Raw genomic sequence first — 12,460 nt, 5'->3', positions numbered from 1 at the left:
ATTTTTAAGAATACGTCATTATTCACCAAATAGATTGTAATTGCTCCATTCAAATAAATCCACATTTCTACACTTAACCCTAGGAAAACTGCTAATAGTTTATTTAATCTTTTTATTACTGACCTTGGCACAAAAAGTGGGAGTGTGCTAATAAAGTTTGCGGATGATAGAAAGCTGGGAGGTATTGCCAATTTAGAGAAGGACAGGGATATCCTACAGGAGGATCTGGATGACCTTGTAAACTGGAGTAATAGTAATAGGATGAAATTTAATAGTGAGAAGTGTAAGGTCATGCATTTAGGGATTAATAACAAGAATTTTAGTTATAAGCTAGGGACGCATCAATTAGAAGTAACGGAGGAGGAAAAGGACCTTGGAGTATTGGTTGATCATAGGATGACTGTGAGCTGCCAATGTGATATGGCCGTGAAAAAAGCTAATGCGGTCTTGGGATGCATCAGGAGAGGTATTTCCAGTAGGGATAAGGAGGTTTTAGTACTGTTATACAAGGCACTGGTGAGACCTCACCTGGAATACTGTGTGCAGTTCTGGTCTCCCATGTTTAAGAAGGATGAATTCAAACTGGAACAGGTACAGAGAAGGGCTACTAGGATGATCCGAGGAATGGAAAACTTGTCTTATGAAAGGAGACTCAAGGAGCTTGGCTTGTTTAGCCTAACTAAAAGAAGGTTAAGGGGAGATATGATTTCTCTCTATAAATATATCAGAGGGATAAATACTGGAGAGGGAGAGGAATTATTTAAGCTCAGTACCAATGTGGACACAAGAACAAATGGATATAAACTGGCCACCAGGAAATTTAGATTAGAAATTAGACGAAGGTTTCTAACCATCAGAGGAGTGAAGTTTTGGAATAGCCTTCCAAGGGAAGCAGTGGGGGCAAAAGATCTATCTGGCTTTAAGATTAAACTCGATAAGTTTATGGAGGAGATGGTATGATGGGATAACAGGGTTTTGGTAATTAAATATTCATGGTAAATAGGCCCAATGGCCTGTGATGGGATATTAGTTGGGTTGGGAGCCGAGTTACCCAGGAAAGAATTTTCTGTAGTATCTGGCTGATGAATCTTGCCCATATGCTCAGGGTTTAGCTGATCACCATATCTGGGGTCGGGAAGGAATTTTCCTCCAGGGCAGATTGGAAGAGGCCCTGGAGGTTTTTCGCCTTCCTCTGTAGCATGGGGCACGGGTCACTTGCTGGAGGATTCTCTGCTCCTTGAAGTCTTTAAACTACGATTTGAGGACTTCAATAGCACAGATATAGGTGTGAGGTTTTTTTTGCAGGAGTGGTGGGTGAAATTCTCTGGCCTGCGTTGTACAGGAGGTCAGATTACACGTTCATAATGGTCCCTTCTGACCTAAATATCTATGAATCTATGAATAGCCACAAAAACAATACTTTGAAGACAGACCATTTTCCAAAAGTTTTTGAATAGGCACAAGAGATGTTTGTGCCAGGACAGAAGGAGAGTGCCAGGACAGAGAGCCTCTGGGAGGCAGGGCAGGTTAAAACGCTTCAGAAAAGTGAATTCCACAACATACCTTCTTTGTTGAAAACATCCCTCAATTTTCCCTCCCAGTCTGTCCCTTGACAGAGCCCATCCTGACCTTTCTTTTGCACTGGGAGGCAAAACACAGCCGGGGGAAATGGCATGGCTGGAGGGAAGAGTGTATTATACAAGGAGAAGGGGAATATTCTAGGATGGGCCAGGACAATGGGGAGAAGTCTATTTGGGCATGATGTGAGTTAAGAAGCAGAAGCAGGAAGGGAGTAGCTGGTTCCTGCTAGTGAGCAAGAAGATGAATTAGGGTTTCAGTAAAGGCCACTTAAAAGCAGTAATCTCATTGTGAAGGGTTAAAAAATTGATGCTTGACATGACAGACTGTAATGACTGTTTCAATTTATTGGGGTCTGTTAGATCTTTCTTTGTCCATCTATTAGCAGAACTGGTAAAAAATGATATAATTTTCACAACAAAATTCATACAACATTTCAATAGATTATTTTCCTCAACATTAGAAATTTCTATGAAAAACTGTGTCAAAATGTTCAGCCAGCTGTGTCTATTCGTGACCATTGTGGTGTCTCTTTTCAACCTGGTTGCTATGGCAGTCACCATGTCACTGTGCATGACAAATTCAGTAAATGATTTTTTTTACCTTTTTAGAGTGGTACATTTTGAAGTAGAAAAATGATTGGCCCATATTATCCCCATCTTCCTTGATACAGCTACTCTTTTAAATACCAACAAACTTGGAGTTTTTGGAAATATGGTTTTAAAAAATATTTATCTCCATTCAGAACTTGCTGAGACCAGAATTATAATAACATTTCAAGTGACTCTCTCTGGAATGTTTTTTACAACTCATCTTTTCTGAGATTATTTTAATTAAGTATTTTGCTGTATTAATTGGAATACCTACATGAGGGTTGGGGATGACTCTTTTTAATCCCTTGAGCTGCATGGCCATATATTGAGCCCAAGCCAATAACCCTTGTATGCACAGAACTCTCATCTATTTCACTGGGGTGTGGGTGTGTAAAGAGGTCTTGCACTGCAGTAAATGGTCTCCTTACAAGGGGGTGGGGAGGAACTTGTGTGGCTTAGGACACATGAACTAAGAGAGAGAAGACTGGGAGCCAGAGTCACTAACCTGCTCCTGTGATGCAAAATGGTCTCAATCTGAATTTAGCCGCCCCATTTAGAGGAGTTTATGACTGTTGGGCATCACCTGAGTAGTGCAAAGCAATCAGACTGTTCTAATTAATCTGTCTCTGTCTGATTTGTTGCTTAGAAATGGAGGGCTACAACATCTGGAAATATTCTGCCATTGTTTTGATTCCAGTGATGCATTAATTTAATTTGTCAGCAAAATGTAGATACAGAATTTAAAATAACATTTAACCCCTGGTCCTACTATGCTGGGTAGAAAACACATAAAGTCTCTTCTGAGCCAAAAAAAGTTGCCCAATTCTGTGTTGATTGATTTAGGATATCACTTTAGTAGTGTTTTCATTGCTACAATATCTCACTTGATTTTTAAAAGACAATAGAGAATTGTCACAATCTCTCTCTTTTATGAAAGTGGTTCCTCTGAACCTATGGAGTCTAGAAAGACCCTATTCAGTGTAACTATTCACAAGTTGCAAAAAGAAAAGGAGTACTTGTGGCACCTTAGAGACTAACCAATTTATTTGAGCATGAGCTTTCGTGAGCTACAGCTCACTTCATCAGATGACACAGATGACACAGATGACACATCTGATGAAGTGAGCTGTAGCTCACGAAAGCTCATGCTCAAATAAATTGGTTAGTCTCTAAGGTGCCACAAGTACTCCTTTTCTTTTTGCGAATACAGACTAACACGGCTGTTCCTCTGAAACCTATTCACAAGTTAACACTCAGAAAATAGAAAGGCAAAGAAAGCAGACTTATTACTAATGTTTTGGGTAAGAGGAAATCTGCAGAATTTCCAGGTTGCTTATCTGAAGTCTGAACTTTCCGGCAATCAGCTCCTTCATAGCCCTGATAACAGTGACAGGTGAATTTCTGTGACATTACTTCCAGGTCAGTACTTGATGCTTCTCCTCTGACTGTAAATTCTTGGTCCTCTGAAGCCTCTATTTTGAAGTTTTTAGGATTTAAATGAAGGTAATCCAGAGCTTTCCATTTTCTTCGTATACATCTCCCGTTATTCTGACAAAGATGGTTGCTGCACACCTCTGCTGCTTTGGTCACATTGATGATGTAGACCCCTAATTCAGTAGCAACAAATTGTTTCACCTTTGTGCAGTTGCCCTTCAAAAGCAGAGAAAAAACTTAGCTGACGTGAAACTCACTAGTCTGTATTCTTTGTTCAAACTGAGAAATATGCAAAATGTAAATAAAAAGCTTTAAAATTGGAGCTAGAATTAGATTATTAAAATTGAAATTATGTTGACTGTCTAAAATAGTACTAGATACATACACTAAGAGATTGTTCATTTTAAAAAATAACCTGATAGTGTCTCATTAAGATCTTTGAATTTGATTGGAGCCACAGCTCTGTGTTCAAATGATTGGCTTCAGCAATTGATCTCATTACTGACAACTGAGCATATCTACTTTACTCCTGAGGGAATTCAGCGCCAATGCACATGTGCAGAATTTATGTCCCCCACAGATTTCTTTGCTTCCCCGCAGAAAAAATGGCTTTTTGATGGGGAAGCAAAGGGAAGCCACAAGAGCTGTCATGCGACCCTCCCCAGCAGTATGTTTCAGGTGCCCAGGGCAGTCAGCAGAGAAGTAAATCACTATGGGGCAGCGGGTGGGACTGGGGAAGACCCAGCTGATGGCTCCTATCCTGCCCGGGGCTCAGCTGCTAGTCCTGGCTGGGCTGGGGAGGACGGGACTTCCTCTTCCCCTGCATGGCATCCAGAACCGGGTCAGACTCACCCCCAGATTTATTCCCTTGGCTGTAGGAAGCTCTGCAAACTCCCCTCCCCCCATGCTTCCTGCACCCATCTTGCAGGGGGAGGGATCACTGTACAGGGAGCTGCTCCTGCATCCACCCAACCCCTGTGGATCCAGACCCCCTCATACCCAGACCCTTTTACCAATCCTTACCCTCCCCCCGCACTCAGAACCACCCCCCACAATGAGTCTCACTCTCTCTCCTGGACCACCCCAATGAGCCATCCGCACCTAGATCCCCACCATATCAAACCCCAACCAGCTGCACCTGGACCCCAACCCCATTGAGCCCCACTCCTCCAGCATCTGGACCCTCCCCCCACTGAACTCCCCATATCCGGACCCCCGTGCCAAGCTCTATCCCTCCCAGACCTCTCCTGCTGAACCCCAAGCACTTTCACCCCACTGCAGAGTCCCATTACAGTTTCACCCAGAACCCCCCAACAAGCCCCCATGCATCCAGATTCCCCTGCACCCAGACCCCCACTGAGCCCCCTGCACCCAGATTGCCCCACACAGAACCCTCTCAATCCATATCCTGGACCCCCCATACTAAGCCCCTCCACGCTTGGATCCTGCCTTGCTGAGCCTGCCTGCCCACACCTGGTGCACCTGGCATGGAAGGGCAGGGCCCTGGGGTGTTTCTGGGACAGCCCTGGTTCTTGCACTATGTAAGGGTTGGATGCAGCCTCACCACTGAGTCCATGTACCGGGAGGGGGCGGGGAGCTACACATTGATCTCCCACCTCTGTGCAGCCAGTGGCCTGTGATCCCCAGTTCCATTCTGGAGGTTCCACATTTATTTGACAAAAAAAAATTGCAGAATTTTGCAGAATTTTAAAATACTGTGTGCAGAATTTTTAGTTTTTTGGCATAGCATGCCCTCAGGAGTACTACTTGCACCTAACAACCTTTTGTTCCTGTTACATCTACCAGAGTCGTAGTAACTAAAAAGACGTGCCTCACACACCTTTCACATGGTAAAAATTTATGCCCAGCCTTCTGGAAGCTAAATTTCCATGTTACAGAGTTCAAACGCCAGCCCTTTTGTCCTTTACATGTGCAGGCTTAACATAATATAAAGCAAAACCCCTACATCATGGGTCCATGTACTAGTCTAGATTTATGAGTCCACATGCCTAAATGAACACATCCCATAACCAGCCAACTCCTTCTGAAAATTCCAATTAATGGATATTTTAGGAATACCCAAGGCCACCTGCCCTGCCTGACTGGTTTGCTAATAAGGCTTTGGCTGACTTCCTGCAGCTCTGTAAAACCTGACCCGGATTATGGGTATTCAGAACACTTCTCCAGAATCCCTGCTGCCAGCCACTGACTTCCCTTCCCACCCATGGTGGCCTATAATTAGGAGAATAACCTGTTCAATCATGAAAAATGTGCACATTCCCTCATGATCTTGATTGGGTGGCTAAGGGGACTGTATGAGCTATCACACCCGCTGGAATTCAGAACTCAAAGGAACTGATGTATTTGGAAAATGTTGTTCATACAACGGAATTAAGATATATGCTGTGCTAATACATTTGAATTAGCATTATGGCATTGACTTACCTCTGATGACGTTAAATTCATATCTCCCCAAATAACAATTCCTGAAGCTCCCAAGGCGGCACTCTCTCCAATAGTGCTAATAAGATCTTGCTACAGTGAAAACAATAAAGACATCACTGTCAGTCTAATTTATTGCTTTCACAGTTTGTGGTTATTAAAGCCAGGCAAGTGTTAGTGTTAAACAAAATGTAAAGCAAGGTAAGTGTTATACAAAACTCACAGGGCTATAAGGATTTCTAGTCCAGACAAAAATAGAATCTTCTTGATATTTTATTGAAAACACTGTGCATACTTCTTATTGCATTCATCTCTCATTTTACAGTATGTGTCATAGTGATAGCTCACAAAGGGCCAGCTCTTCAGCGGGTGTTAATAGACATAGCTTTATGGACTTCAATGGATCTAGTCCATAACTTCTGAAAAGATCTAAATTGCTACTGAAATAGGGGTGGGCTCATGATGCAAAATTGTATCTCAGATCTGGAACATTCCAAAGACTTGGGATGTTTGGATCCAAGGTTTTGTTTCAACCCATTAGGACTGCAGGATCAGGCTCATCTAGGGAATATTTCTTGGGTGGAATGTCAAGAGAAAGACTTTCTGTTTCTGATGGCATGAGAGTGGTGCAAAGTGTATCTTCTTTTCGCACTTGTCTATGTAGATATATATTAAACAAATTTTAAAGAAGATTCATTTTGAGAAATTGTTTTCCCAGCAGCCTTAATTTTCTGGATACAAAGATAATTAATGAATATCATTAAATAGATCCTTGCAAAATTTACACTAATTGTTGGCATGGTGATGGGGAATTACTGAATGTTTCAAGTGAACAATCAAACCAGGAAAAATAATTTTATTTTCATTTACGTTGGCAATAGTATAGATTAATTATTTACTACATAGTGTAGTACATTTACTAAAAGTCCTGATGGGTTGGTTTTTTTTTACATGAAAACTCCTTAAAGAGTTCAGCTAATAAATCTCTGCTGAAAACTAGGGAGAAGCAGCCACTTCTGTACACCAATCAATTACAATCTTTGTCAGATTTAGAAAGATGTAATTCCAAGTCCAAGGTCATGCATTGGCCTCACTTTTTTTCAGTGTGAACTCCTTCAGACCTTCATATAAGATTAGCAGTTATCATGAATGGACAGCAAATTCAAGGATGGAGAAGACTGGCATCGTATAACTTAAATGAAAGAGAAAGTATGACAATTTGGGAATCTGTCTATGTGAATTTATAAATTCCATTCTGATTTTATGTTTATACCCCGATCAATGTCTTCTACTGTATCCTTACATCATCCCTCTGGTGTCAAAGGAAGGGAATGTTGCACCTGGGGATCTGTCCCTAAATGGAACAGACATTAAGGTCCATCAACAATAGCCTGGCCCTAGTAGAACAATGGAGACAACCAGCCAAAGACTATTGACTTGCTAATGACTCCAGTAGGCTGTAATAAACATTGGGGATGTTGAAGGTCACAATACATTGAGGATTGGATGGAGAATGAAAAACTGCAGGGGAAGTACATGAAGAGTTAAGATGTTAGGAGCTTCTTCTTAGAGGGAGACTCACTACAAGAGGAGACCAGAACCAGAAGGCAAGACTGGGCAGAAGGAATGGGGGTACAGGCAGATCCTGGGTTCCATGAAAGATGCTGACTAATAATAATACCTAGTTCTTATATAGCACTTTTCATCAATAGATCTCAAAGCACTTTACAAAGGAAGGGTAAGGAAACTGAGGGAGGGTCTTATGTGCAGGAGTTTATTTTTCTACAGACCTATATATCTCTTGTGCTTATCTATCAGTAAGGTATATGTGTATGTTTCAGAAGTTCCGTACCCAGGAGGGTAAAGCTCTGGAGACGGCATGTGAGCTACTGGGGAGACTTGGAAGGGCCATATTGGTCTTGGTGGTCTAACACAGTTAGGCTGTGAGGTCCCACATCCCAAGAAGGTGTACAAGCCTTGGACTGTGTTCCTTGGGAATGTGCCTGAAAGGCTCGTATGAAGTGTAGTGGTAGTGACAAGCTTTCAAGCTACACGGAGCTCTTCTTCAGGTCTGGGAGAGGTACTCAGAGTGTCTCAGCTAAAAACAAGATAAAACAGATATGCTAAACTATTTAGCTGTGACACGCTTAGTACATTTCCCAGACCTGTAGAAGATCTTGTCTCTCTCACCAACAGAAGATGGTCAAATGAAAGATGTTATCGCACCCACCTTGTCTTTCTAAAAGGCTTGTGTGATGGGGTGTTGGCTTCACACTGGCCTGTAGGGGGTTGGTAGAACCCTAGGGAGGCTGTGCGAAAAACAGCCAATAGAGGAGGGGCTATGAGGAGCAGCTAATCAAGACCCAGCAGGCCCATATAAAAAGAGTTACAGGGAAGAGTGGGGTCAATTACTCCTGGGAGCTCAAGGAGGAAGGACTGGATGCCTTGCAGGTAGAAGGAAGCTAGCACCCTGGACAGAGCAGTGCTGGACAGGAAAAGGGGAGCGAGAGGGAGCTTCTGGCTGGCTGCTAGGACTGGCATGCTGAGGCCCTGAGGTTAGGGTGTTGAAGGTGCTGGGGCTGCGGGGAAGTGGCCCAGGGAAATATATTGAGGAGTTGGAGGGGAGGCAACATGTGGCTGCCAGATACAGGGTCCTTGGGTCAGGACCCAGAGTAGTGGGTGGGTCCAGGTCCCCTACCCCAGCCACTGGGGAAGTGGCTGCACTAGAAGTTAAATTCCCCCAGAAGGGGGGATCACAGACAGTGACACAGCTGGAGGGCTGAACCACGAAGAGGATGCTGTGATTCCTGAGGCTGTGAGAGGGGTTGCAGGCTGATGGCGGAGATTGGATGACACTGTGTAGACTGCTGATGGGGGGTGTCAACCTCAAGCTAATCCCTGAGATGGCCAGCAGGAAGTGCCAGCCCATTGTGGTGAGTGACATGCACTGGGACAGCTTGTCTTTATACTGCTCAGACTCTGTAAACTTAAAAACCTGTGGGAGCCAAGGTTTGGGTCTAATACAGCAATCTGGTGGCTGTCGCTAATGTGGAGTTACAAGAAGGTTATATTTGTTATTTAAAAGAAGAATATTATCTTTTTCTGAGAGGATCTCTGTACCCAAAAGAGAAGAATGGTCTCGTCTAAGGCCCTGATCCTGCAAACACATACACATGTTTCACTTTAAGGATGTCGTCCTACTGGCTTCAATGGGACTGCTCACATGCTTAAAGTTAGGCACTTGACAAAGTCTTTGCAGGGTTGGGGCCTGGGGCAACAACTCCCAAGTTTGAAACCCGGCTCCCATATAGACTACCTATGTGGTACTGGGCAAGTTGCTTAACATCTCCTCCCCAGTTTCTCTCCTGTAAAACGCGAATAATACCTACCTAACAGCTCTGAGAATTAGTTAATAGCTGTATAGTGCTTTGCAGAAGAAAAGCATTTTGTGTTAATTTAACCATTTGCATTCCAGCTAAATAAAATCTGTAAAAATTCTCTAGTTTTGTCATTGCCAGACAGGAATATAGCACAGTGCTGAACTGGAGAAAAATATATACATTACAAAAATGTTAGAGAGACAAGGTGGATGAGGTAATATATTTTATTGGACAAAGTTCTGATGGGGAGAGAGACAAGCTTTCAGCTTACACAGAGCTTTCAGAACCAAACAGAAGTTGGTCCAGTAAAATATACAACCTCACTCACCTTGTTTCTCTAATATCCTGGGACCAATATGGCTACAACAACATTGCAGATTTTTTTTTAAGTGTCTTTCAGATTGAATGTTTACTGCTGAACTTTGGCTGTTTTAAAACATGTAGTCACAGGGCCAGCCCACAACATTTTGGCACCTGAGGCCGGGAGCTCAAATGATGCCCCCATGTCCCCTCGCTTGGGCCAAAACTGTGAAAGGTCTCAATTCTGCCTTCTTCCTGTTCTACTCTTCTCATGGTACTGCTCTGCTACCTACCCCAATAAAGGAGAACTAACAACTTAAAATGCCTTGTTCAAAAATTTTATGTAACACTTAACTTTCAAATGCCTGAACATCAAATGTAACTTTTTTTGTCTGCATAGTAAACAATGGCATTTTTATCTGTTTGAATAATCAAAGTGGTGCTTTCCTTGCCTTCTTGGTTGCAAAGATTTGAACTGCTTCTCCACTTTGTCACCATTGGGTATTTCACGCCAGTAATGTGTTGGATGGAAACTTCTATTTTCATTGTTTTTGGGGAACATGAAGTTTTACACTTGCTATGGCCCTTCCTTGCTGTACAAGGAAGTCCCTCAGGCTATTGCTCAAGTGGGTCCACAGTCCTGGATCATCTAGACTAAAGGAACTTAACTCAGCAGCAGCTGTTTCTTGCACCTCCACCACACTTTTCTCTAATCTACACTTTTCTTCAGGAATGTGCATGGTTACATCCATTTGAGATGGAAATATGGATGCTGCAGTAGCTGCCAAGTCACCTGCACTCTGACTAACTGGAAGATCAGGCATCTCCTCACCACTCACATCCTCACTGGGGCCGGAAGGCTCACCGTGAACATTTGTGTCTATGTATCTCAAGAGAGCTCCTTCCTGCTTAGATAGAAAAGCTTCCTTTGCTTTCTTTCTTTTTCTGAATGCTGCCCAAGAGGGGCGTTTTCTACTTTCACTCATGACTGCTGTTCTGTGCCTCTCAACACTGGCTCTCAACACTTAGTTGAAGGGGACAAATAAGCAGGCTGGTAGCAGGGCCTGAGTGAGGGAAGATATCAGCGTCTTAAGGGCCTAACTGGCTCCTACTACTTCAGTTGACTGCCTGTTCTCCTCAAATGGGTTCAGGGAAGCAGCAGGAAAGAGGAAGCTCCCTGAGAAGCTGGTGTTAATCAGTCCAGGCTCCATGGGGTGCTAGAGAGGTACATAAGAGGCTCCTCATCCTCTCTCTCCCTGCAGCTCCTGCTGCTTTCTGTTATTCCCTCTCACCTCTTCTCCTGCTGGCTTGTTATGTGCCCTCTTTCCTCCAGCACAGCACTTCACCATCTCTGTGCATCTAGAGCAGAGAGAATACATACGTACCAGCAGCAGACACAATTTTCTACACTCTGGGTCCTAGTGGCCACCCCCCTCCACCCAATACACACATACTCTGGCGCCTGAGGCGGCCGTCTCATGGTAAGGCCAGCCTTGTGTAGTCATTTAAACAATAATCAGCAGAGTAGACCCATATACAAGCCTTTACAAACATACAAAGCATCTCTGCAATAATGATGGTTAGATCACTTAAAGCAGCCTCCATAACTCCTAAAATTGGCTTACCTTAGAAAGAAATAATAAAGGATCATCTCGGTAACTTAGTCTAGTATAGACAAACACAGGCAGAGCATAATCATGCGATGTCATGGAGGAGATCCTCATGGACTCAGTCACCCTAAATTGTGAGAAACGTAATATGTGTTCACTGTTTCCAAGGGTTTTCTTGATGCCAATGGAAGGATACAGAGCTGCACTGCTATCCCAGAGCCAGGAAAGTTCATTGTTCCTCAAAACTTCACTCTCTGGGCAGGAACCAGTGTAGTCCTGGTCATGGAAATTATAATTGTGGCAATCGGGGTATAAATAGTATCCCCAGAGGCCCAGAGGTCTGCTTTTAATCCCTAGCTCAATTGTCTCCTTCATGAAAGCCTTTGCACTTTCTTCAAAGGAGAGTTTGGCCAAATGTTCAATGTCATTTGCTGAAATATTGCCTTGCGTTTCAGAAATGAGCTTCCGTGACTTTCGCCTGTAAATGTCTTTTGTGTTCCAGTTGCGTGCCCACTGAGGCCTCCAGTATTCCCAGTCTATGACGGCTAATCCTTTAAAGTCCTCAGCAGGAATGTAATATTGAATGTCTTGGCCAGCTTTTTCCAGATGAGTTTGCAAGCTGAAGTTTTGAGGTAGGCCACCATTTACAGGGATTTCCTGCGGTGTGTACCATGGGTAGTATCCCAGTCTATTCACATAAAATAGAGTCACATTCTGCCCTCTTGCTCTGGCCAGTGGGCTTCCAATCACATGGAACATTTTCAGGTTCAGAGTTATGTTATATTTCAGTGAGCATTGATCTGTGGGTGCATTCCAGGCAGCAATAAAAGGTTTTCTTTGGAAAACTAGTGGTTGGGCTGGTTTCATTGCAAATGTGGAACTCCAAATAAATGTAATCTGTCGCCACACCATGAGCTGAGCCAACTGGATAATATGTAATAGTATCCCACTTTCAAATAGTATTCTCATGATGTAAGAGGCTACTGTAGAGATCTCCTAGTTCAATATTGTCTGCAAAACATAAGAAAGGGGGCATTATTTGTTCTTTACACAGTATTAGAAATCTGAGGTATTTCTAAGGCATTTGCAGCTGTAGTACCCCAGAGCCAAAATGTACATGCTA

At 43.2% G+C, this 12,460-nt stretch overlaps 1 protein-coding gene across 1 annotated transcript; it reads right to left on the bottom strand.

Moving 5' to 3' along the window:
• Positions 1-3,410: 3,410 nt before the first annotated feature.
• Positions 3,411-12,204, bottom strand: LOC125637180 (hyaluronidase-4). Its single transcript, XM_048851405.2, has 3 exons — positions 11,353-12,204; positions 6,051-6,140; positions 3,411-3,821 (listed from the first exon to the last, which is right to left on the bottom strand). Exons 1-3 carry the CDS (start codon positions 12,202-12,204, stop codon positions 3,411-3,413), a joined length of 1,353 nt encoding a protein of 450 aa, XP_048707362.2.
• Positions 12,205-12,460: the final 256 nt, after the last annotated feature.

Source organism: Caretta caretta, chromosome 1, assembly GCF_965140235.1.
Source record: "Caretta caretta isolate rCarCar2 chromosome 1, rCarCar1.hap1, whole genome shotgun sequence".
Lineage (NCBI taxonomy): Eukaryota > Metazoa > Chordata > Testudines > Cheloniidae > Caretta > Caretta caretta.
Note: the sequence above shows the minus strand (reverse complement) of the source record. Positions and strands in the feature narration are given on the sequence as shown.

What these genes read in the sequence shown, in the direction of transcription:
- LOC125637180 (XM_048851405.2), bottom strand. Translation starts at nt 12,204, where the DNA reads ATGAAACCAGCCCAACCACTAGTTTTCCAAAGAAAACCTTTTATTGCT. An exon ending in CTTTATTATTTCTTTCTAAG is followed by an intron (nt 6,141 to 11,352) that starts GTAAGCCAATTT and finishes TTTTCACTGTAG; the next exon opens with CAAGATCTTATTAGCACTAT. An exon ending in TGAATTTAACGTCATCAGAG is followed by an intron (nt 3,822 to 6,050) that starts GTAAGTCAATGC and finishes CTGCTTTTGAAG; the next exon opens with GGCAACTGCACAAAGGTGAA.